Source organism: Triturus cristatus, chromosome 1_1 (genome assembly GCF_964204655.1).
Source record: "Triturus cristatus chromosome 1_1, aTriCri1.1, whole genome shotgun sequence".
NCBI lineage: Eukaryota > Metazoa > Chordata > Amphibia > Caudata > Salamandridae > Triturus > Triturus cristatus.
The window spans coordinates 161876450-161903773 of NC_140579.1; the positions used below are offsets into that span (position 1 = coordinate 161876450).

General features: G+C 47.2%; 1 protein-coding gene across 7 annotated transcripts in view; it reads right to left on the reverse strand.

Moving 5' to 3' along the window:
• Nucleotides 1-27324, reverse strand: part of TLK2 (tousled like kinase 2) — a 2417851-nt gene that overhangs the window by 638467 nt on the left and 1752060 nt on the right. For all 7 annotated transcript variants that reach the window (XR_014968435.1, XM_085624076.1, XM_085624079.1 and 4 more), the window contains 2 exons: nt 3935-4026; nt 3717-3806 (listed from right to left, as the gene is read on the reverse strand). Coding sequence is in view for 6 of the 7 variants with exons in the window: in XM_085624076.1 (XP_085480202.1) it covers nt 3717-3806; nt 3935-4026 (182 nt within the window). In the remaining variant the exon portion in view is untranslated. The remainder of the gene's footprint in view (nt 1-3716; nt 3807-3934; nt 4027-27324) is intronic.

Consider the following 27324-nt stretch of genomic DNA (forward strand, 5'->3'; position numbering starts at 1 on the left):
ATTCCAGGTCGTTAGCGTTTTTAGTTTAGTTTCTTCACTGTACATGTTGAAGGAGGACCAGGAAGCGTTGTTTTTGAGGTCGAACTTTGCGGAGCCTATGGGTGGGGCTCCTGGGGGGTGCAGTAAAGTGTCCATCTGAGTGTCAGTAAGGGATATTAGGTCGTTGAGCAGGTCCTTCTTTATGTTTTCCGTCTTCATAGTAAAGAATTGGAGGCAAATTCCTCGCAATTGGGTAGAGTGTCGGGGTTATCCTGGTGGTCGGGGGGTACACCTTTAGTTTGAGCTTTGATTAATTCGAATAGCTTTTTGGGAAGGTTCCTGGCTTGGTCTAATTGATTACTGAAGAAGTCAGCTTTTGATCGTCTGATCTTTCTGTAATAGGAATTTCTCGTGGTTCTTAGTAGCTTGAGGTGGTCAGAGGATGGAGCAGATCTCCACTGTCATTCAATTAATCTTAGGGATCGTCTGTCTTCATTTAACCTACTATCATACCATGGTTTTGAGTCTTTTGTGGTGACTCTTTTCAATTGTAGGGGAGCTAGTTTGTCTAGTACCATGTCCATGGAGTGGAAGTAATGGTTAGTCAGACTATGTACATCGGATAAACCTTCAGGGAGAAGCAGGATGTTAGGTTTGGAGGTTGAGAGTAAGTCGGTACCGATATTTTTCGGATTCCTCTTCCACATTTTCATACTCGTGGGTTGTGCAGAGAGTAATTTACCTGATTCATTGATGTGGAATGTAACAATGTGGTGGTCAGACAAATCACAGGGGGGGATCGATTCTAGCTGAGTGGAGTCAGCTTTGGAGAAAGAAGAGTTTGTATCTGCCAACTTGATACCCTTTGAGAAATCAGTTCTATTGCTGACGTAAACCTCTGCCTCTAGTACACATCTCCAGAACTAGGTAAGCCAGTTACCTGTCTGAGATTCATAGGGACCTTCAGATCACCTTTTCCAAGTACAGTCACTGCATGTTGGGGCAGCACGGTCCAACAGAGCCAGTTTAGAAAAGACCTTGCCTGCTGGAGAAAATTGACCTGGATGGCTGAAGTCTAGTGGACTTGAGAAGAGTATGATACCAGATGGAGTTTCTGCACAAAGGGTGTCAGAGTCGAAAAAACTTGCACCAAAGCGCCTACACTTTGCATTACACCTCCTATCCTCAAGTCGAACTCCCACATCACAAAAACCTTCTGCATCAGGCCTGCAAATGATTTAAGCTGTGTCTCTTTGTCCCTGCACTGAGCCAACGCCCCAAGAGGTACTTGAACTGGTTGGAAAATTTTGCTAAGCATTAACTGGATCCTGAGGATCTTTAAGACTCCAGCAATACATGTTCACCCTCACTCAGACAAAAAGCACGTCAAGATTTGGATTGCTATTTAACTCTGTGTTCAGCTGCTCAAAGCTCTGACAAAGCAATCTCCAACATACCACACTCTGTAAGAAAGTGCCCTCTTTTTCCATGGTTGCCCCCACTTTCTTCCAAACTGCTGACATACTTTGACTGAGTGTGCCCTGGGCTCCTGCAAAACAGGTACCTAAGGCCTATGTTGTTTCCCTAAAACTGCATTAAGACAAAACCCAATTGGCACTCTTTGGCCACGTCAGTCCCTTGTAAATGGTATCATAGGTACCAAGGGCTCTGTGTCCAGGAAAGACATCCAAGGGCTGCAGCACTTATTATGTCACCCTTAGAGGTCCTGGACCTATACATACGTACATACATACACACACACTGCAGGCTGTGTGCTGTGGTGCAGAACAAAGTGAAGAGTCGACATGGCACACATACCTGTGTGCCATGCCTACAACCCACTGCACTCGCATAGGTCAGCCGCCCCTCTAGCTAGGTGCACTATACCAGTGGTGAGGGTACAGGTGCATGAGCCCTGCACCCCTACAGTGTCTAAGCCAATTCTTAGACATTTTAAGTGCAGTACTGCCATAAAGAGTATATGGTCTGGGAGTTTATTACGAACTGCACAGCACCATGATGGCTTTACTGAAAACTGGGAAGTTTGGTATTAAACTTCTCAGCATATTAAACCCACACTGTTGCTAGTGTAGGATTTAATGAAAAATGCACTCAGAGGGTATCTTAGAGATTCCCCCTGAAAAACGACCTAACACTAGTGTCCTGGCTGAGTGGCTGCTCGCCAGCTGCCACCACCAGACACGTCTCTGGACCCCTGCACTCAGCCGTCCCTGCAGGTGTACTTTGGGTCCTAACTCGGATCCCTCTTTGCCCTGAACCTAACACCAGGAGCTTTGCTCCCACAAGCTTGTGGCCTGCTCATGAGCAGCCACCAACCGGAGGACCCCCCCCCCCCCCCCCCATTGGATAACATTGGGCCTCAGCAATATGCACCTGGCCATCCTAGTGCTGCTGAGGGGTCTTTGAGAGTGCATCCTTGACTCTGGTGGAACCCTGATTCTATCCCCAGAACACCAACTCCCAACCTCAAGTACTTACCTTGAAACCGATAACCTCATCTCCTACCATAGGACTGCATTCTTGTGAAAATTGTTTCAAGTGTGGAGTTGGTTTTGTATAAGAACTTGAGAAACTGCAAACATCTAAAAACTGCTTTACTTACCTTTTCTCTACTAAATGTCCCAGTGTGAGATCTAGGCATATCACACCGAGTCGAAAAAATAATAAAGTAATCTGAAAAGTAATCAAACAGTAATTTCCACTGTATTCAAAGTATTTACCTACCTGTAACAAAGTCATTTTCATTCTACTTGCTTGTATTTTTCAACTTGCCTTGAAAAGTATAATTTACACTTACCTGTGCCAGGCTTGCTTGGTTCTAGAAAATAAATAGAACTAATATTTTTATACAAACAAAATTGGTCTGAGTTCAGTCTCCGAGTGTGTGACATTTCCTGCCTGAGTGTGTACAACAAATGCTTAACACTACCCTCTGATAAAGCCTTACTGTTCGCCCACGCTACCACAAATAGAGAGTAAGGTGCTATCTACTATTACCTCTGCCTACCTTTGGGGTTCCACTGGACTCTGTGCACACTATACCTCATTTTGGTATAGTATATACAGAGCCAGCTTTCTACACACTCTACTTCTAGAAGTGAGATTAATTGGTTTGCCCTGGTGATACAATTTGCACCGAACTATGACAAGTGACTCTAGCTTACTTTTGTACCAATTCAATTCTCTAGTCATTCCTTCATAATATTTCTATTCAATTCCGTAAAGGATAGTTGGACTCATATTCCTCAGTGTGCGACTCATGTTTTTAGAAAATATTTTCGATAAAATGCCCATTAGCTTAAAGTTCTTTATAGCTTAACATTATTGTTTGTTAGGGTGTTCTACACAAGTCATACACACATTTTCTTTGCACAGATGTTGCTTCATAGGCAAAGCTAACAAGGATAACATATGGTTTTCTCAGCTAAAACCAGTTAAGCTCTTTGGGTAAGTGAACTACTTATATATAAAAAAAAAATTAACTCCATGCCTTTTTTGGGCATCTTAACCATTCTTTCTAAAGATGCCTATGCCTCATCGGTCAGGCTACCAACAGTAACCTACAGAAAATACTTTCCCCTCTGTGGGTTGTGTTGTTTGGTAAGTCACATGAGCTATGACTGAACTCCCAATAGAGCAACTCTCCATAGCTATAAAGAAACTTCGGTTCAACGCACACTTCATGCAGCAAAGGGAAAAAGTTGTTAATCACTTACGAGTCTGTGTCGAGTGAGAAGTAGTCATAAAGCTTAACTATCCGAGGATGGTCTAGCTCTTTGTGAATTCGGTATTCTCGACAGGCATGCCTAAAAAACAATAACCTAATTCAGTACATAGGTCAGTATCACAAACAGCAACACTTTCTAAACTGTACCAAACATACAACACAACCTTCCTGTTAAGACAGTAATGTATTGAGCTCTAGGTTTCTTACTTGTGATAACTTTCTTTCTTTTCATCCCTCCAATTTTTGTTTAACTGATGAATTTTCACAGCAACATATCTCTGTTCTGTTAAATCGAATGCCTGGGGAAAAAAGACAACAGATTCAGCATTATCAAAGTACTCTACACACAAGCTGATGTGACAGAATCAGGTCTACTAGATAATAACTGTGCCATCCCTATAAAATCTTGACTGTGTAAGAATGGTGCCTCATCACACCCAAATCAGCATTGGTTTACAAGTGGAAATGAAATGAGCAACAAATAAGATTTGTTAAGCATAAATGGAATGAACAAACTTTATCTAATAGCAGAAAACCACAAATGTGATCTAAAGATTAAACTGTTAAGAGTAGCTACAGATACAATGACAACATAAACGAGCAATCACTCACCTGTCAAGGGTTAAGTGGTCACCATCCTCAGTCATTCCTTGTTGAGCCAGGAAATAGCTATAAAACAAACACTGAACACAACCAAAGCCAGCAGAGTTGAAATATTTTGCTGCCCAATATCTAGAATCATTATGGGATTTACTCGAGTGTCTTGAGTCTTGGATGGTGCAACATTTGAAAAAGATTATTTAAGACAGTACTTTCCAGTAACTGGCTGTACTTGCCAGTAAAAACTATGCTATCTCTACAAAGTAGTGTGGGTTGACAATTAGCATCTGAATTTTTAGCTTGTTCGGCATATTAGAACATTTGATTTCCAAGGTAAAGTTTCAAACTCTGATCCCGAATATGTTTTGTTTCAGAATGGAGACACAAAATGATCTGTTGGCCCGATCTTTTGAGACAGAAGAGTTAGTTGTAACCCTAACTACATCAATAATTTTTTCATTCCCGTTAATAAACACAGGGTATTTCTATCAGTCTAAGATCCAGTTTTACTGAGAGAAATGTACACTTCCCAAACATTGTTTTGACAGCTAAGAAAAATACAATAAAGGATCAAAAGCAAATTTAGAGTCCACTCTTGTACTTTACCAGAAAACAGGAAAGTTGTTTATGAATAACTATACACAGGACAGATAACTATAGTCAAAAGTAATTTATATTTCCTTCTCCAATGATGGATCTTTATTAAACTATATACAAACAGCAATAAATACAAACAGAAAAGCAAATCAATCTGCAAACATGGTACTAAAAATTAAAAGTAAATAGAAAATGATAAATAGGAGGTCAAGTAAAAAGGCTCCTCCTAAAGTGGACCCAAAAGAAAGAAATCTCAAAATAATGTGGATTACAAATAGCTCAGCCAGCTAAAATCTTGCCACTGACATTTACTGAAATCATGTTTGAACCCCAGATAGACCCACAAACTCAGCATTTCACCTTTCTCAGATAAGTAAACAGATTAAGATTAAATTCCCTCTTTCTGCATGGTAGCCCCCACTTTTTGCTGAAGTGCTCTGAGTGTGCCCTGGACTCCTGCCAATCAGATACCCATGGCCTATGTTCTTTCCCTAAAACTGCATTGAAAACAAAACCCAATTGGCATCCCTGGCCACAGGTGAGTACCTGGTAGATGGTACCACGAGTACCCAGGGCACTGTGATCAGAGAAGACCCCCTAAGGGCTGCAGCACTTATTGTGCCACCCTTAGAGGCCCTGTACCACTACACTCTCACACTGCCTTTGCAGGCTGCGTGTTTTGGTGCAGAACAAAGTGAAGAGTCGACATGGGTCCCTTGCTCACTTTGAAGATAGATTCATCCCAGATCTGTGACTGGGGGTGAATGTCTGAAAAGTTTCAGCACTCCATCCATCATCTCCTTGTGTTTGCTTTGATATTTTATTTGGACATCAGTAAGAGCTGTACATAGTCTCTGTAGGACGCTGGCTCTGTATATACTATACCAAAGTGAGGTATAGTGTGCAGAGTCCAGTGGAACCCAAAAGGTAGGCAGATGTAAAGTAGATAGCACCTCACTCTCTATTTGTGGCAGTGTGGTCTAGCAGTAAGGCTTTATCAGAGGACAGTGTTAAGCATTTGTTCTACACATCATTCAGCAAATTAATTCACACACTCAAAGACTGAACTTCATACCAATTGTTTTTGTATAAAATGTTCTTTTAGTTATTTTATTTCCTAGAACCAAGCAAGCCCGGCACAGGTAAGTGATAAATACTTTGCAGTAAATATGCAGTTTGTACAGTTTGAATTGCAATTGTACTTTGATTTGATCCCAGTAGTGTTACTGGTAATGCAATGCTTTTCAGAATACAGTACATATACTTTGTATAGGAGTTTTAGGAAAATTACAGGTAAGTTACTTTTGAGATTACTTTTCTTAGACAGTGCAGTATGCCTGAATGTTGCACTGGGACATTTCCTGTAAACTCCACACTTAGAAACTTTTCATGGAAAAACAGTCAATGTTATCCTATGGAGGAAAATAGTGTTATCGGTTTAAAGTTAAGTACTTTGTTGTGGGAGGTGGTGTTCTGGGGTTAGACTCAGAGCAAATGGGGGTTTACGCCAGTACAAAAGATGCACCCTCAGTGGCACTGGTGCAGCCGGGTGCAGAGTGCTGTTTTGGCGTTGGAAGCCATGTAGCTTTCAATGGAGAGTCTCCAGTTTGCAAAAGCACTGCAGGCTCGGGGACGAAGGTCTTCTGGGTGCGACCTCCACTTGGAGAGGTAGGTTGAGATCTTGGGGGTTGGTTAGGCACCATCGGTTGGGCCACCCAAGGCTGTGGGGCGTCGGGGCAGGGGTGCCTTTTAGGGTCGGATCTTCTTACCAGCTCCTTGTCGGGGTTGGGGGGGGATCTTCCGGTTTGAGGCTGCAGGCTTCGGCTGGAGGCTTGAGGCAGGGCAGGGGTTGCCAGATCTTTGGTCAGGATCACCGGGAGGACCTCCACTTCGTGTTGGGCCACTCTAACTCGGTCCGTGGGCATCGAGTGCAGAGTGGTGCAAACCCGTGGAACCTTGCGGAACTGAAATCTGTTGTTTGAACAAATCCGGTGTTCAATGGAGACAGAGTCTTTGGGACTGAAGGCAGGTCCTCTGGGTTTCTTGAGGTTGCTGGCTGCAGGACACACCAGGATTTCGCTGGAGCAGGTTCAAGGTGGGATCAGGCCGGTAGGGCTGGGGCCAAGTCAGTGGGCATCCTCCTCTTGTTAGCTTCGGCACAGCTGTTCAGTCCACCTTTTTTCTTGCAGGTTCTTGTCTGAGGGAACAAGGTTCAGGGGTGCCCCATAATACTAGATTTAGGGGCGTTACAGGTAGGTAAAAGGTTGGGACCAATGGGTCCCTTCCCTGGGGTGGGTACCCTTTGGCATGAGTTTCTCACTCCCACACCTTGTATTTGTGATGCGTATAGCATTAAGTTAGGCTGTATTAATATAATTGCATGAAGGAGCTAATGTATGTTTGACTATTTACACATGTACATATTGGCACAGTTGTTTTATTTTTACGTTTCTGTTATATTAATCACAGTGATGGAATCCTGATGAAGGCATTGCCGAAACGCGTTGGTTCTCTCACCATGTGTTTTTCCATTACGTGTTGTTAATGACCTATTTCTTCAAGATTTTATGCATATTGCCTAAATGTTGTTGTAAATATCAGAAAGCTATTTAAGCACAGTATCATACACGTTGACAATTGAATTAAGAACATTGAACGCTTTAATCTTGTATCATCAAGTATATTGAGAATTTATGTACATATGGTTTCCTGAGTAATGACATGATCAAAAGTTATTGCTTTTTTCATTATTTTTTGTAAATAGGTATTACTATATGTCCTTTTACCTTTTGATATAAGGAATTAGTCCTACAAATGAATTAAGAACAATAATATTCCACAAAAAAAGAAATAAAATTGAAAAATACAAATTTATGTTATCATCTTTTACTCTTTATTAATTAGGAGACCACAGATTGGTTTAATTGGTGTTCCTTCTTGCACAGTATAAGAGTTCTACAGCTAAGAATCCTCACCTCTCCCTTTCCCAAGAACACCCCCTATTATGCCACCCTCCAGTGGGAGGGGGGATAAGCCTTTCTCTGGTTGGCTGAGTCCCCCCATCTGCAAGATGGCGGGGACTAAGAATTGTGGACACACCTTTCTTCCTCACTTGTGTTTCCCGTCGGTTCTCCCGCCCAAAGTGAGGGGCAGAACAAGTGGGGACCAGTTGCTGAAAGCAGCAAGTGGCCTGGGAAGCTCACAAAGGCGGCAAGCCTTTGAAGCTTCCCCTTCGTGGATGCTGCCCATCCTGGGGGAGAAGGCTTGGCACCTCGACCCATTATGTGCATGGTTTCAGGCCCCCCGAGAGCAGCAGGCTCTCGACCCAGGGGTCCAGAAACATGTCTGGTGGTAGCAGCTGAAAGCAGCCACTCAGCCTGGACACTAGTGGTAGGCCGTTTTTTCAGGGGGCATCTTTAAGATCCCCTCTGTGTGCATTTTTCATTAAACCCCACACTGGCATCAGTTTGGGTTTAAGGTGCTGAGAAGTTTGATACCAAACTTCTCAGTTTTCAGTGTAGCCATTATGGTGCTGTGGAGTTCGTAATGACAAACTCTCAGCACCATATTCTCTTAATGGCAGCACTAAACTTACAGTGTCTAAGAATGGACTTAGACACTGTACGGGTACAGGGCTCATGCACCTGTACCATCACCACTGGTATAGTGCACCCAGCTAGAGGGGTGACTGATCTATGCCAGGGCAGTGGGTTGTAGGCATGGCACACAGGAATGTGTGAAACCAAAGGGGATGATGGACAGAGTGTTGAACATTGCAAGCACTCACCCCCAGTCAACTGATCTGGGTTTAATCCATCATCATTCTTTAGCTCACTCCGCCACCCCAGTTCAGACACGGCCATATGCAAATCAGTCTGACCCTGTGCCTCATGGGAACAGTCCAGCCCGAACTGCCAAGCCATATCTTCCCTGTACCGGAAACACGCATCCTGGGACCGGTTTCGGGTTCATAACCCTCATCAGCCAGGCTATCTTGAATCCAGTGGCAAAGTGAACAAGGGGCCCATGTCTGGGCATACCATGCCAACTTAGGGCGAACGAAAAAGTTACCTACCTTTGGTAACGATATATCTAAGATTTTTTTTCTCTTCTCAGCAGTACCCTTGAGCATCGGTAGGTTGTTTCGGTCGACTCCACATTCGTCGTTGGCGTCGTGATCGCTGGAATGACACTGCGGTATCTACTTAGATGCCGCCCCTGCACACTGACGTCAGTTCTTTTACACAACATTCCACGCCAGAAGCGCAGAGCCATGCCAGACACTGACCACTGGTGCACAAAACTAGGACCCTGAAAGGGAGTCCCTTACTCTAGAGAAGTAAGTTGGTAGAACCGGGAGGATGGGCGAGGCGGTAAGGAATCTATAACTAATATATGTCTCTTACAGTTGTATTGTTACCGAAGGTAAGTAACTTGTTCATCTGAAAGATGATTATAGATTCCTTACCTTAGAATAGATACCCCAGCCATACCAAGGTGGGTCTGCGAACTAAGTTCACAGCAGAATGTCCTGGAGAACTGAACAACCAAAGAAGCTGTCTCTCCGGACTTCGACTATCCAGGCCATAACGCTTAGTGAACGTGTGCAGTGATGCCCACATGGCTGCCTGGCAGATTCACTGAGGGAGACTCCACGTCCTAAAACAGTAGTGGCTGCCGTCGCCCTGGTGGAATGGGCGCACAGCCCTACCGGAGGCTCCTTTTTCGCCAAAGAATAACAGATTTTAATGCAAGGGACCACCCATCGAGAGATGGTTTGTTTTTGCACGGCCCGACCTTTCTTGGCACCCATATAGCCAACAAAGAGTTGAACGTCCACCCGGAATTGTTTTGTGCGATCTAGATAAAATGAGACGGACGTTTTGGATCCACACGGTGGAGTCTTTCCTCCTCCTTGGAAGGCTGCTGGGCGAGAAGAAGGTGGGCAGAGTGATGGTCTGTCCTATGTAGAAAGAGGTAACCACTTTGGGAAGAAAAGAAGGTCTAGTTGGGAGGACAACCTTGTCCGAATGGACAGCAAGGAAAGGAGGTTTAGAAGATAGAGCCTACGAGCAGTGGTGATGGCAATCAGAAAAGCAGTCTTCAAAGCAGAGTCTGAGAGGACAATTATGTAGTGGCTCGAAAGGAGCACACATAAGGTAAGTCAAGACAAGATTCACATCCCACTGGGGCATTACGAAAGGAATAGGAGGAAAAAGATGAGTAATGCACTTAAGAAATCCATTTACAATAGGGGACTTGAAAAGAGAAGGCTGATCAGGAAGGGGAAGAAAGGCTGAAATGGCTGAAAGATAGCCTTTAAGAGTGCCAGAGCAGAGCCCTGCTGGGCCAAAGAAAGAATGAAGAGGAGAACCTCTGAAGGAGGGGTAGAAAGGGGATCCACAGCCTTTGCTGTGCACCATGTCACAAATTTGTTCCATCTACAGGCGTATACCGTTTTGATGGAGGGATGCCTGGCTGGCAAGATAACCTTACAGACTTCAGAAGGAAGGTCGAAAGTTGTAAACTGTTGCCACTCAATCTCCACGCAAAGAGGTGGAGACTGTACATGTTTGGGTGGAGGACCGTCCCCTGCTGCTGAGACAGAAGATCCTCCCGAAGAGGCAGTCTGATCAGAGGATCGATGGCCATGTTCAAGAGCTCAGAATACCAGACTCTTCATGCCCAATCCGGAACCACAAGAATGACTTTGGCACGGTCGCGCTTGATCTTCTTCAGCACTCTGGGCCGAAGTGGTATAGGTGGAAAGGCATATAGAAGACCACAAATCCACTCGCAAAGAAAAGCATCGCCGAGCGAGTGCCGCCTTGGAAATTCCAACGAGCAAAACTGCTGACATTGCGCGTTCTCTTCGGTGGCAAACAGATCTAACTAAGGCTCTCCTCACTGCTTAAAGAGACCTTGTACTATCTCTGAGTGAAGACAATATTTGTGATCCACCAGGCACAGACGGCGGAGTTCGTCCGCTCTGGCGTTCAGAGAACCTGCCAGGTGTTAAACGACCAGGGTCATGTCCTGATGGTCCAGCCATGTCCAAAGGCGAAGAGCCTCTTAACAAACGGTCCATGACCCCACCCCGCCCTGTTTGTTGCAGTACAACATGGCAGTGGTTTCGTCTGTGAAAACCTGCACTGCCTTACCCTTAAGTGCCAAGCGAATCGCCGGAGCTCCAACAGGTTGATATGGAGGCCGCACTACGTCGGAGACCAGACTGCTCTGATCTCCGCCTCTACCAGGTGGCCGCCCCATCCCAGGAGTGATGCATCGGTCACCACCATGATGTCAGGTTGGGTAAGAGAGAGGATCTGCCGCTCACCCAATCCTGGTTCGTTACTCACCACTGCAGTTGTTGTTGTGCAGTTCCTTCCGAGATCTGGACATAGTTGGAGAGATTCCCCTGATGCTGCTCCCACTGGAACTTCAGGTCCCACTGCAGACCCCGCATATGCCATCTGGCATGATCCATCAGCAGAATGGATGAGGCCATGAGGCCCAGTAGCCTCAGGGTAATTCCCACCAAAATCCGGAATAGAGGCTGAAACATGGGTATCATAGCCTGAATATCCTGGACTCGCTGTTCAGGAGGATAGGCCTGAAACTGCACTGTGTCCAGAACGGCTCTGATGAAAAAGAGCGCCTGAGAGTCAGGTGTGACTTCGGCATGGTGATAGTGAACCCCAGTGAATACAGGAGGTCTGCCGTAGTCTGGAGGTGGGAGACAACTGCTTGGAATGAGCCTGCCCTTCAACAATCAGTCATCACGATAGGGGGAGACTGGAATCCCTGATCTCTGCAGATGGGCTGTGAACACCTCCATAACCTTTGTGAACACCCAAGGGACACTGGTGAGGCAGAAGGGGAGCACGGCAAACCAAGTGCTCATGGCACACTGTAAACTGAAGGTAGCGACGATGGGTGGGCAGGACAGAGATATTAAAGTAGGCATCCTGCAAGTCCAGAGCTACCATCCAGTCTCCCGGGTCCAGGACAGACAGGACCTGAGCTAGGGTGAGCACCTTGAACTTCTCCTTTTTAAGGAAGTAGTTGAGGGCTCCGAGGTCGAGGATAGGACGGAGGCTTCTGTCCTTCTTTGGGACCAGAAAATAGCACAAGTAACAACCACTGCCTGTTAATGGCCAGGGAACCCTCTCAATAGCTCCCTTGGACAAGAGTATTTTGACTTCCTCGCGGAGAAATGCAAGGTGATCCTCAGTCAGCCGATCGTTCACTAGAGGCATGGATGGAAGGGTAGTCTCGGAGGGTAGGGAGTAGCCCCTTCGAAATACTTGCAACACCCACCTGACGGAGGTGATGTCTCGCAAAAGGTGGAGAAGATGGAGTATTCTGCCACCACCTGGCTGTGAATGATCCTGGAGGATCGGACTGGGAGGGTATTGAGGTGGAGGAGGGGATCATGGCTTGGCTCGACTTCTGGCGTCCCGACGCTCGGGGTCAGGGTGAACCACGTCCACGGCCCCCAGGATTTGTTGAACTTGCGGGCCCTCTGGCTAGAATAGGGTTGGCGTCGTTGGTAGCCCCTTCCGTAGCCACGAAAGGAGTGAAAAGACGACACAGGCCAGGATGTTGTGGTGAGTCCCAAGGACTTAGACATAGCCCCGAGTCCATGAAACGCTCAAGTGTGGCATCTGCTTCGTCTCCGAGAAGACAGGAGCCATCAAAGGGCATGTCCATCAGATTAGCTTGGACATACCCCGAAAAACCAGATGCCCTCTGCCCAGCGAGTCTGTTGTGTCCAAGCCACATCGGATAGCGAACTTCAGAACATCTCTCCTGTCTAAAATGGCTTGAGAGAGTAGAATCTGGTCTTCCCCCGAGACTCTGGGCCACCGTGTCCCATATCGAATGGGAATAACGGCCTAAAAGGCATGCGGTGTTCACTGACCACAATGCTTGACTGGTGAAAGAGAAATTTTTCTTCCCAAAGCTTTCCAGTCGGTTGGATTCCCTGTCCGGGGGTGCGGAAGGGACCACGCCACAGGAAGTGGAAGCTTGAACCACCAAGCTTTGTGGGGTGGGCGGTGAGGAAAACTGGGTCGCCCGGTGCAGGGCACTGGCGGCGGGCAATCGTTCTGTTCACAGGAGTTCCTGTGCTGGACTTGGGTCAGGTGCCCAGAAGAATGTCCGTCAAGGCCTCATTGAAAGGCAGCAAGGGTTCCGAGCTGGAGATACCAGGCTGCCGGACCTCTGTCGTTAGTCTTGACTGCCACTGTAGGAAGCTGCAGGTCCAAGACCTCCGCAGCTCTATGCACCACCATGGCAAATGATGCCCCCTCCTCCATAGCCAGGTTGGGGAGACAGCATGCTAGAATCTGGGGAGGTGTCCAGGCCACTGCATCACCTAGTTCCTCATACCAGTCCATGTCCTGGGGTTGCAGGATTTCTGAGGGGACCTGCTCCCCCTCCTAATCCTCCTCATCCATTTCTAACCCTTCAGAATAGGGCCGGTTAATTGGTATGGAGCTGTACGTCTCCGTTGGCGACGTCTGTGTTGGTGGACGCCCGACCAGCTCCGTGTCGTTTGTAATGAGGATTGGGGAGCCGCCGACAACTCCAAGGACCTCGACTGCGGACACGGTGCCTGGGAAGGTCGGTGTGGAGGTGCGACCGGAGCCAGTCCAGGAACAGGTCCAGTAGGAGGGCGTGGTTCCAGGGCAGGAGCCAACGGCATGGAACCCACAGGGACTCCTTCATCCAACCTGAGGGCCTGAAGGCGGGCCGGCAGGGTCGGCCGCCCCAAATATTGCACACATAGTGTCATAGAACTCCTCAAGTTGGGTGGGGGTTGCTCCCGGCCCCAGGAAGGGAGGAAAATGCAGAGCCAACCCAGGCACCCGCTTCGCGGAGCAGGGCCTTGAATGTCGAGGATCCTACGTCTCGTCACACCACGGACGTGGAACAGTCAAAGCATGCTTCAACTTCTTGCGCTTCTTGTGATGCCTCTTAAGTGACGACTTGAAAAAAGAGGACTTCGATCTGCCGGAACGGTGCTCAGACTTTCCTCTCAACCGAGGTCAAGACCAGTGGGGCGACTTCCGAGGCACCGTCACGGGGCCTCGACTCCCTCAAAGCATTTGGCTCCATGGCCCGGTAATCAGAGCACGACTTTGTGTCGTGGTCGCGCTCCAGGCAGCAGAGACACACTAAGTGTGGGGTCAGAAACTGACATGGTGCGGTGACAGGTTCGGCACGGCTAGACATCCCTAGCACACCAAAAGAAGTTAACAAAAAAATCAAAATGAAGTCTGTCAAAAAATGAAAGGGGGTCAGCGCCACAGTGGCAGTTAAATTGATGACGAGGACGTCACAAGGAGGACGAATACAATGCCGCCGACATCACGCAGAGTCGACCGAAGCCACCTACCCGCGGGCAATTGTACTGCTAAGAAAAATCTTCAGGATCTAGACTGACGCCTGGAAGTTCAAAGGTAAGTAATCTGCGTCTAGTTGTCTCTATCAGTTGCTCACCCTAGCTCACGTCCCGTCTGCACTGGACCCGGGAGACTGGATGGTAGCGCGGGACTTGCAGGATGCCTATTTTCATTTCCCTGTCCTGCTTGCCCATCGTCGCTACCTGCTTCCTATTTCCATTAATATTTTCTCCTAGAATCCAAAGTAATAACTTTTATTAGTTCTCTTACCCTCATGTGTGGATGGAGGAAATATTCAGCTCCACAGCCTCCCAGAATCCACACTGTCTTCCCTTGTCGGATGCACTATCTCCAAACCTGCTGCATCACTTACAAAGCCAGCGCAACTTGCACTCCTACCTATCACCAACTCTGGTGGCTCTAAGCACACCTGTAGCTAGGACCCCATCAGACTGGATACAAAGAAGTATCAAAGCAATAAAGAAAGGCAGCAGGCTCTATGCACTCAGAATAAGGAAGAACATCTCTGTGTCTATCACTGCCCCCCAACACTTCCCCAATTCAGTAAAGAGCATAAGGCCAACCTTTTGAAATAACACTACATCATGATGCAGGGACAGTACAAAAAAAGCTAACTCTCAAATCACTTTGACTGCATCCTTGCCCTTGAACTTGTACAGCTCTCTGCTGCCTTTGGCTAGGTCAGCGCTATACAAATACCACATATATACATACAAGGTGAGAATCATTCTAGGTTCACGTTGTGGAGTCCTGCTTTTCAAGTTTGCAAAGATTCATGAAGACCAAATATGACAAGTTTGAATATGTCATTGGCCAATGACATTAACTTATAGTTGCATAATTCAATTAGTTAATGAAATGCTGTTTCCCTTGAACTGCATAACACTAACAGTTCCAAGTAAAGCTTGAAAGTGCATCACATGACCTGGAGAAGTATAGACCTGGAAGAGTTTTAATAAATACATTGTGATGTTTCCATAAAGAGGCAAACAACTTCAGAACTATATGGGTGATGACTGTGTGGTGTGTCTCAAGTGAAGGTAAGTGACTGACAGTGTGAATGGTGGATCTAGTGGTGTAGTAGGGAATGCACCAGGTTTGACTTCGGACGAGGAGGCCTGGACAACCAGACTTTCCAAGGTGGTGTGCTGTGTGAGGAAAACTAGGACCCCAGTAGCAGGGCGATGGCGGCTGGCAATCGTCCTGTACATAGGAGCCACTGTGCATGGCATGGCCTATGCTCCAAGCAGTACAAAAGGGGGTGGTGATGGACAGAGCATCAGAACCAATCAAACACTCACACCCAGTCAACAGATCTGGGTTTAATCCATCACCGTTCTTTAGCCAACTCTGTCATCCCAGTTCAGACATGGCCATATGCAAATCAGTCTGACCCTGTGCCTCATGGGAACTGTCCAGCCCGAACTGCCAAGCCATGCCTTCCCTGGACCGGAAACAAGCTTTCTAGGACCGGTTTCTGGCATTTCAGCCGTCTTCAGCCAGGCTTGCTTGAATCCAGTGGCAAAGTGAGCAAGGGACTCACGTCTGAGCATACCCTGCCAACTTATGGCGAACAAAGCGGTACAAAAGGGGGTGGTGATGGACGAAGCATCAGAACCAATCAAACACTCACACCCAGTCAACAGATCTGGGTTTGATCCATCACCGTTCTGTAGCCCACTCTGCCACCCCAGTTTAGACATGGCCATATGCAAATCAGTCTGACCCTGTGCCTCATGGGAACAGTCCAGCCCGAACTGCCAAGCCATGCCTTCCCTGGACAGGAAACAAGCTTCCTAGGACCGGTTTCTGGCATTTCCCCCTTTTGTACCGCTTTGTTCGCCATAAGTTGGCAGGGTATGCTCAGACGTGAGTCCCTTGCTCACTTTGCCTCTGGATTCAAGCAAGCCTGGCTGAAGACGGCTGAAATGCCAGAAACCGGTCCTAGGAAGCTTGTTTCCGGTCCAGGGAAGACATGGCTTGGCAGTTCGGGCTGGACTGTTCCCATGAGGCACAGGGTCAGACTGATTTGCATATGGCCATGTCTGAACTGGGGTGGCAGAGTGGGCTAAAGAACGGTGATGGATTAAACCCAGATCAGTTGACTGGGTGCGAGTGTTTGATTGGTTCTGATGCTCCGTCCATCACCACCCTCTTTTGTACCGCTATACTCCAAGCAGGGCATAAGTGAGGACTTCATTAAAGTGGAGAAGTAGTTCTGTAGGGGCAACCCTGGTTGAAGCACCTCTGTCTTGATTGCCACAGACGTCGGCGTAAGGTCCAGGTTTTCAGCCACCCTACTCACCACCATTGCAAATGATGCACCTTCCTTCACAGTCACACTAAGAGGAGAGACTAGGCCACTGTCTGAAGAGGTGTCAAGACTACTGCCATCCACCAGCTCCTCATACCAGTTATCTTTGGGCTCTTCCACGGGGGTAGGGATAATCCTAAGTATTCTTAGATCTGCCCCAATCATATTCCCCACAGAGCCTATCAGTAAAAGGAGGAACTGTCTCTGATCCGGAGGGATGTGTACCTCTCAGCGCCAAAGTCTATGTCGGACAATGCTGGTCTTACTCTGTAGCAGAGTTGGGTATACCTATAGGGTCTTCACCGAGAACGGCACTACTGGAATGGGCTCTGGGGACGGTCACAGGCTCCCAACCAGAGCGGATTCTGATTTAGGAACGAACCAAAGGATGGAGGGTAAACTCGCTGGTGAGAATCCAGTGGGAGCACCTTCCGAACCCTTGGGGCTTGAAGGAGGTCGGGAGGTATTGCTCCACCCACATATGAGGTGCATTGCCTTATAAAATTCCTTTAGCTTTCCTTTAGGTTGAAAAAGTAGTCCAAAAAATGGACTGAGGCAGCTCTCTAGATCCACGCGCAAAGAAAAGAACGGATGCCAGCATGCTGTGTTCAAGACTATGTAGGCATTGCACATGCCACATCTCGCGCTACTGACGCCACCTACCAATGCGAAGAGGTACTGCTCAAGATTTTCTGGATCCAATATGGTGCCTGGGGAATATTCTAAGATAAGAAATCTGCGTCTAGAAGTCTCCAACAGTGCTTTAACAACCCACGCCCCTCCCCCAAAAAACACCACTACCCCTCAGAAATCATTAAACAAAAAAGAAACACAACAGTATCAATCTACTCTTCACAGAGGCAATGGAAACATTCTGCATTATGGATATCTTCCATACATTCTGAAGTATTAGAATATCTTTGCCAGTGAGTGTTATACAGAAACATATTTCTACAGCTATGTATTATATTTCTGAGTAAGATCTTGTAATGAGAACAATACTTATCTTATTTTTCATTACAGCCAATCATAATTCTAATATATTACTATAAAACACAACTTGTGCAAATACCATTTTAATATCAAGCTACAAAAAGAGAAAGCACAAATGTAGTGCATGTAGATATTACCCTTCAGAAAGGAGATTGCACATTGCTCCTTTATGAAGCGTAGCCCCGCTCTTGTCCCATACACTAGAATACTGTCAAGTTAGGACTGTTCATTTTCACAGAAGGACTGATACGGATCTAACTGACCAATTTTCAGATATGCTCCTAGTTAAAAAGATGAGGGTGAAGCATTTACACATTCAAAAACTCACAAGAATGTGATGAATAAGTTACACACCTTCAGCAATGCTCTTATTGAAGGATATACTATGTAAATTCCTCACTATGTGATTCACTAATGCCAGAGTGATTCCAGAAAGTACTGAAATAGCTCCTGTATACAGACAGCTATTTGACACAACTCCATCCTGCCTCAAGACAAAGCATATGTAGGCGTCTCCCCTGTGCGCCAACGACAAACGTCTCCCATTTTTTCTAAGCCCCCAGATGCAGTGTGTGGCTGGCAAGAATGAGCTTATACTGGTGAAAACTGACTTGTAGCCTTATCATTCCGAAGAGCCCACTTCACATAATTGGGGAGGGAAGTTGTGGAATCTGCAATTATCGTCTTATAAGAGCACTGGAAAAGGTATGTAATATTTTTGTGTTTGATCACTATAATTGTAGATTCCACACCTTGTGAATCAATACCAAGCAATGAGGCGTGGGCTCACACCTAGAAGCCCAGCAAGATGGAGCAAGCAAAGTTACCCTTCCTGCAGACTTGGGAATTGAAGCAGCAATACATAGTAAATGTATGGAAGATGCCAATGTGGTCGCCTAGCATTTGGCCTCAAACCAGAACTCTATTTGGTGTTGTAGTAGCAGGTTTTGGCCACGTGGAATGAGACCTAAAATCTTCAGGAAGATCTTTTTTGGCCAAGGAACAAGACAGTTGAAAGCAGAGGAAAGTCCATTGTGATAGTTTCTCGACTACCTTTCCCTCTTTTGTACCATCAAACCTAACTAGTGGTTGATCATGAACACAGAAGTCTTCATTCCAATGAATACAGAAGCTAAAGGCACACTGTGGAGGAAACAGGTGAGGCTTTAATCCTCTCTAGATGATATGGTGGAGAAAAAAGCAGGGTGCATGATGGACTATCCAACATGGAAAGGTGACAACACTTTCGAAAGAAACAAGCATGGGTCCTAGGAACTAGCTAGCCAGCGAAACCTAGTCATGGAGGATGAACTGACAAAGCACTGCACATCGCATCAGCGAGTTGCAAAGTGATGGCAATGAGAAACAATCTATATGGTTAAGAACCTCAGAGAGCAGCTGTGGAGGAGCTTAAAGAGCGCACAAGAGAAGTTAGACAAAATTAAGATCCCACTTAAGCACAATAAAGAGAGCCGGGGAAACATATGTGAAAGCTCATTAAGAAACATCACACTGGGTGTTTTGAATAATGAGGGCTTATTAGGCAAACAAAGAAAGGCTTAAAGGGCCAATAAATAACCTTTAACAGTGCCCAAAGCAAAGCACTGCCAGGCCAGGCCAAAGACAGTACAAGTAAAAGGCCTTCAGAGTTCCACCTAGAGGGGATCAACCTGCTTTCCTCACACAAGGGAAACAAATTAAATTCAGTGACCTGAATAGACAAGTTACTCAACTTTAGTAACACTCATGTGGATATGCTACCTAATTGCAGAACCCTAACGTTTTGAAAATCCCCAGGTGGTGGATTGGACCTAGAAAGTTCTTTCAACAATTATCTCAGAGTGCTGATAGGTGCTGCCGTCGGACTCTGCAGCGGCTTACCATGCCTCAGGAAGTGATGGTGCCTAGATACTGCTCTGCACCACCTCTATGCACTGACGTACAAGTTACTTACCTTCGGTAACAATGTATCGGGTAGAGACGATTCTAGCCGCAGATTCCTTAACGTAGAATTATCCCCAGGCGTGAGATTGGGTCCGGATTTTTTTTCTCTCCCACAGCATATCTGACCCCGCCCTGACGTCGTCCGCGGACATGACGTCAGCGAGGTTACATAAGTCCCACCCCGGTGCGCTGACGTCAGTTTTCTTCTGAGAACTTTTCCACGCCACAATGCAGAGCCATCACAAACAAAACCGTGAGAGGATTGGAACAGTGTGCAAAACAAAGCCAGTGAAACAGAAAAGGAAGGAGTGAATGGTGAGGAACAGCACCATTAGGGACAGTACCAAGCACTGCGTTACAGGAAGTCATGGAAAGGAAAGAACAGAGCACCGCTCTGAGAAGAAACCCCCCACCGCGAAGGCGATATCCCCCCTAGGGACAGAAAACATGTGAAAAATGTTGGACAGACGACAGAAGGCTGCAACCCCAATCTATAACAATTAAGGGCAACAAGTCCAGAACAGAGGAGTAACGACAAATTACCCCATGACAACACCATCAAGGAGTGTCGTATCCCCTGAGAAGAACCAAAGGCCGAAGCAATGAAAAAGGGAGAAGACTAGTTGGAGGTCCCAAACTGGAAAACCAGGGTGTAGGGATGCAGAAGGACACATGAACCTACCGTCCAATCACCCGAAAGGAAGGTGTGGAACAAAAACAGAACGAAGCATCCTGCCAGGGAGGAAGTGATAGAGGGCACCAGCAGAAGACAAAGCCACCCGGAGGGGGGCGAGTGCTGAAGACCAACTGAAAGGTCTTTACAGAACGGGGAGGAAGGGCGGGTCGTGATGGAATCTGCGACAAGAATCGTCTCTACCAGATACATCGTTACCGAAGGTAAGTAACTTGTACATCTGATAGAGACTACTAGCCGCAGATTCCTTAACGTCGAATAGCTACCCTAGCCATACCCAGAGGGGAGGAGGGTCTGCGAGAGAACCTCACCCACTTGGAAGAACACAGGGCCTTAACAGGGGATGTGTCACGGGGACAGGAAGGACAATAATCACAAAAAATACTCCAATTGACCAATCAGTGGTCAGAGTTGTTACTATATTAACCGTGTCAAAGGACAGGGAAGAAAAAATGAGGGGGGCCTCTCTAGTGGAAGGTTGTGCTAGTCACAACCCTGTGTCTGGGAAAGAGCACTTTTTGTTTTAATTACCCTCCCACACCCTAGTGGTGTCATGTTTCATCATTGGGTCACCCCAAACCCTAAAAGTCGGGGTGGGCTCAACCACAGTGTTGGGAGCTCTTTGGATAGATGAAGGTAGGGGGTTAAAGATAAAATACCTCAGTCAGATCCCCGGTTTCCCTTTATTCTTGGGTCTGTCTGGGTCAATAAAAATCTAAAATCGGGTCTTATTGGGGTATTATGATCCTAAGACCCTAGTGCCGACATGTTTCAGTCCTGTGCGGCCATAAAGGTCCCGGACTTTCTTCAGGGCAAAGGGAAAACCCCCTATGTGAGGGCTATTACAGGATGGGAAGTCCCTAACCTCTCTGTGAAGCGAGGGCAGAGTAGCTACTCCTCGCGGTGTGTGAAGTGTACGTCTGTCTGTGTACTGCCATTCTTCATCAACTGCGGGAGGGCTGCGCGTTACACACAGGACCGGAGCGAAAATGTGGGTGGTCTTAAGGTAAGGTCCTCACCCGGCATATCAACCTGTTGCGGTTCCGGTCCTCGGCTCGTGCAAAGCACCGGAACCACAACAGGTTGAAATGCCGGGTGAGGACCTTCACTTAAGACCACCCACATTATCGCTCCGGTCCTGTGTGTAATGCGCAGCCCTCACGCAGTTGTGTCCACCAGGGGTGCTGAGTCGACCTCCACCACCACGTGCCTCAGAGGAGAAAGGGGCGGGGTCCGCGCCGAAGCGGCCAATGAACGGCGCCGAAAAGGCGCTGGCTCGACCTCCGACGAGGCAGCCGCCTGCACAGAGGACCGAGAGGGACTCAAGGAATTTCCCCGAGTCCTGACCTCCACCCGCGGCGCCACCGGGGCGGAGAACAGTCGGCGCCGGAAGGGCGCCGGCTCGGCCACTGGTAAGACAGCCGCCTGCCCAGAGGAACGAGCCGTGAGTCCCAGCGACCTCCTGCGACACCACAGGGAACCCCGCGGGGTTTTGCAGCGAGACGGGGACGCCTTGGGTCGAAGAGGGGAACCCCATAGGGCCGCACCTCGACGACACCACACCTCCAACACCTGAAGCCGCCGGCGACTCCGCAGAAGGCCAAACACCACATACAAATAGAGTGAGGGTCCGTCGCCAACATCTGACGCGAACAAGAAGCACAGGTCTTGAAACCCGAAATCATTGCACACTGTTCCCCAACGCAAAGGCGTTAAAGGAGGCCCGATAACAGGCCAAGGGAACAAACTCAGGATCCGCGTTGCATGCGGAACAGATGGAAACTGACTTCAGCGCGCCGGGGTGGGACTTATATGATCTCGCTGACTTCACGTCCACGGACGACGGCAGGGTCTCGAGGTGACGCCCCCCGGCGCGCAGATATGCTGTGGGAGAATTTTTTTTTCAGATCCAGTCTCAAGCCTCGAGAGAATTCTACATTAAGGGATCTGTGGCTAGTAGTCTCTATCAGATCTCCGATTACCACAAAGCCTTCTGCACCCATAGACGTGGAGCGTCAAGTAACAGATTGAGCAACAAGAGTGTGCAGAAGCCAGTATGGAACCTTATTTACACCTAGAAGTCAATTTCACAGAACAGGAAGCAGCGTGGGTGGGGAGGAATATACAGTTAGATATAGTATCCACCAGAAAGAGCATTACTGCAGGTAAGTAACTTATTCTAATGGATACTTCTAATTGAAAGTTTTCTACATTTTGAACAGGTATTTTAGCAATACCACCCAAAAGACGGAGTGCATTTCATACCAGAAAATTCTTAAGGACTAAACTGGCAAAACGGTCTTCCCTGCAGAGCCGCAAGTCAAAACAGTTATATCTGTTGAAAATGCAAACAAGATGCCAATGTAGTCAACTGGAAATAGTGCTGGCCTTACCCAGGGTAGATTAGTCTCAAGACCCTCAGGATGCTCCCTTTTAACCAGGGCATAGAACATAATTATACAGGGAAAAACTCCTCTTATTAAGGCCCGTTTCTGAACTGCACTTCCCCTTCATAGCCTGAAGGAACCCCTCATGACTTGTATATTTTAAATATTACTCCAAATTGTGGACGGGGTGGAAAAAGTCGATGCCTGCTAAGATGATGTTCCTTGAGTGAACATTTGCATATTCTTTCCTCTTTGAATTACTGAATAAGAAATCACGAGGAGAGGTGAGAAATTGGTTTTTGGCCCGGTCTCTCGTTTGGAGTAATATCTGGAATATACAAGTCATGAGGGAGAAAAGACTAATGGTTGTGTGTCTTTTGTTACTAAAGTGTAAGGAAACGGGACGCCGTAGTCAAATCGGATTGTGCTGTAGATGGGGTTACGAACCATTGGATCTAAAGAGGCGACGCTGGAGGTAAGAGCGGGTAAATTGTAGTTGTTTGTGTGCGCATTCAAAATCAGGCTGATCATGTGCTTTCAATCGGTTTGGAACATAGAATGATAGCTTTTCCTTTGCATTTTCACCATTTAGGTTTAATTGTACACTAGAGACGTTTGGCATCTTACAGTTGGTTAAAGATAAGACTTCCCACGTGTTGAAGTGGTGGTAAACTGTTACCCATTTTATTCTGGGAGAATAAGACACTACAACATAATGAGTTGTGGATTGAATGCTATCAAGACAAATTTTGGAAAATAAGAGTAGAGGTTGGCACTACTAAGGATTAGATAAGGCATAACAATACAACTTCACTGTTTTTGTCTAACTACGTGAACAAGGGTAGCGTCGAATTAAGAGGCACTACAGTAATTAGTGAATCAGATGACAGCAAGGGTAGATAAGGTTAAAATTAAAAGACATTCTAAATTTAGGGAAATGTGAGAAGATAACTGAAAGGAGTTTGATAACCATCAGTGAGACTGAAGGTAGAAGATCATTCTGTCTGCATTCAAGCAGATGGCTTGAGGAGTGTAGATATTGGTGTGTATATAAAAATTGTACTTTTAAACGGAATAGAGTAATATAGAGTGTTTGTATATGTATTAGAAATGTATTTTTGTTGTTGAATACTGGTGTGTTTATGTTAATATCTGTACTCCATGTAACATTTGAAAAGTAATCTGTTTTTTAAAGGTGTTTTTTTTTTTTTAAAATGGTTGTATATCAGGGATGATGTTTGTATAATAACGCCAATGTGTTTTTATGCTATCTCTCTTTATGTCTGATTATTTTCCTAATGTATTGTCAGTTTGTATGTTTTTATGTTTAAACAGCCCTGAAGAAGTTCCATGCGAATAGGGACGAAACGCGTAGGCTGTTCCCATCGTGCCATTGTCTTATTTTATCATAACATTTGAGAAATTAAAGAATAAAGACTATGAAAAACAATCCAGATGTGAATTCAACTTGTGTGTTATAAGATTAGTATAAGTCTTCTTGCGGTCACTTGTTTAAGCAAAAGTGAGGTATTTGCTGTCATTTGTCTAAACAAAAGTGAGGTACAAGCATTGTGTATCATATGGGATCCCTTTGGAACTCTTTTTGTTAGAATTGTATTGTGCTCCTCAAAATTGTGGAATTTCATGTAGAAACTTGGTTTTTTTCGGTTGACCCAGAGGAGTGAGCACGTTTTCTAAAGTACAAGTTACTTACCTTCGGTAACGATGTATCTGGCAGAGACGATTCTAGCCGCGGATTCCTCAACGTAGAATTATCCCCAGGCGTGAGACTGGATCCGGAAAATCTTTGCCACAGCATCTCTGCGCGCCGGGGGCGGTACCACGAGACCCCGCCCTGACATCGTCCGCAGAGGTGACGTCAGCGAGGTCACACAAGTCCCACCCCCGGCGTGCTGACATCAGTTTTCTTAGGAGAACTTTTACGCGCCACAATGCGGAGCCATCACAAACAAAACTGAGAGTATGGGAACAGTGTGCAGACCAATCAGTAAAACAAAAAGGGGAGAAGAGAATGGTGAGGAACAGCACCATTAGGGACAGTGCCAAGCACTGCGTTACTGAAAGGCATGGAAAGGAAGAAACAGAGCACCACTCTGAGAAGCAACCCCGCAAAGCTTAGGCGATATCCCCCCTGGAGGCAGAAAAACATGTGACAAATGTTGGGGCAGACGACAGAAAGTCTGCAACCACAATCTATAACAGTGAAGGGCAACAAGTCCAGAACAGATGAGGAACAACAAATCACCCCAAGACAACACCAGCAAGGAGGGTCGTATCCCCTGTAACAAGCTAAGGGCTGAGGCACAGCCAAGAGACCCCAGCCCAGAGGCATGCAGGAGTCAGAAACCCCAAGTAACGAAACAAAAGGGAGAAGACATGAGTAGGTCCCATACTGGAAGAACCAAGGTGTGGGGATGCAACAGTACATAGGAACCTACCGACCAATTACCAGAAAGGAAGGAGTGGAACTAAGAAACAGAACGAAGCATCCCGCCAGGGAGGAAGAGAAAGAGAGAACCCGCAGAAGACAAAAGTCACCCGGAGGGAGGCGACTGCATAAGACCAAGCTGAAGTGTCCTCGCAGAACGGGGAGGAAGGACGGGCCGTGAAGGAATCTGCGGCTAGAATCGTCTCTACCCGATACATTGTTACAGAAGGTAAGTAACTTGTACATCTGATAGAGACTACTAGCCGCAGATTCCTTAACGTAGAATAGATACCCTAGCCATACCCTGAGGGGAGGAGGGGTGCGAGAGAACCTCACCAGCTTGGAAGAACACAGGGCCTCAACAGGGGATACGTCATAGGGACAGGAAGTACATCCCAGCCCCTTCCAAGCAGAAGTAAGCAAGAACAAGAAAACGGGAAGGTCAGGATACCACAAGCCTACCCGAGGAGCAAGGGGCAACAACCAGAAAACCCGGAGGGAAAGACAGCACCCAGTGAGTACTAAAGGAAGAAAAGAACCACCCTCAAATCCGAGGAGAAGAGGAGGAACGGAGGCAGAACCCACCCCAGAAGAACACACACACAGCGAAGGCGACAGCTGAACGCCTGTCCGTCCCGAGGCAGGGAACAAGGCAGGAACGGTTCCACAGCCGATAGGCGCAGACGTGAGAAGGAAAACACAGACGTGTAAAGCTCCAGCAAGCAAGGGACAGGAGCACACGCTGACACGCCGAGGCCCTCAGAGGTGGACCAGAACTACCAGGCGTGCGCAGCAGACAAATACAATGAAGCAGCCTGCCCATAACAAGCCGAACGCAAGATGAAGACAGAGGCAAGGGAACCCCAGAACAAGCCCTAGGGAAGGACCGTCCCAGTAGCACCACCCGGCCCACCAAGAGAGGTGGGACCGGCCAGAAGATAAAGAGACACATGTAGTACAGACCGAAAGCCGGCAACCAGAACACAGGAGAGCCCCAGGAATAACCTAGCCCCCCCTAGAACACACAGGGAGGAAACACCAAGACACGACGTCATAAACAGCATGACAAAAGTCGGTCCGGCGATCCAGAGGCTGGAGAGGGAAGGCAAAACGCCCAGGAGCAGATATCCCACAGGAACAAGGGGCAAAATGGACGACAGGCAAACCGTGTAGAAGAAGTATAGAAACACCATTGGATACTGAGCAGGACAGAACCTGGAGCAGCGCAAGTCGCACCACGGCGGAAGAAAAAGAGGTATACAGAGACGGCAGGAAAACGCGAGGAACCCGAGAAGGTATCCCCACTCGCCCAGCTTAAGACAAAACTATACAATAGCCAACAAGTACCCCACCTAGGTTATGACTCGTCCCAAAACAAAACAGGGAAACACCTCTTAGGGAAAACCCACAGCAGAGGTCGAGAACATAAAAGACCTGTGGAAAACACCACAGACTGCTTACCAATCAGCCAAAAAATACACCGAGGGTCCAACCTGAGGACCTATACAGCTTCACTAACAGCCAAAATCACTCACCACAAAGCTGAAGGGCTGAACCAGCAGCCAAAAGAACAGAGGGGCCAACTGAAGGACCCTGAAGGCATTCCAAGCCGCACACAGCACACAGACGGGCCAATCGAAACACAAGGCCCCAAAGAAAAAGGGTGGGATAAATGCCTCCCATGAGACACCGGAGGACTGACAAGCCGAAGCTTCCGGAGGGGGAGGGGGACGGAGCCCCGCAAGGAGTCGCTGAATAGCGGAGTCAGCGTGGGTGTGAAACAACAGAGACCCATCAAAATGCAGGTCAACAAGATGCTCCCAAACATTCTCCGGAAAGACGCCATCCCACAACCACGCATGGCGGCGGAGGGCCACAGAACTCGCCATAGCGCGGCCGAGAGAATCACAGACGTCCAAGGCTGAACGAAGAATAAAGGTAGCTAACCCCCGACCATCCCGCACATGGTGCTGCAGATCAGCGCGGGCACCCTCTTGGGAGGCGCGGGACAGAAGGGACTCCGCGGAATCACACAGGTCGGAATTAGCTCTGGCCAACACACAAAGTGGGTTGAGACCGCGCAGAGCAGCACTAGTGGAGGCGAAAATGTTACGCCCCCAGAAGTCCAACCACCGGGCCTCCCGAGACGGCGGGAGCAGCACCGAAGGCAAGGAAGGAAAAGCAGCCC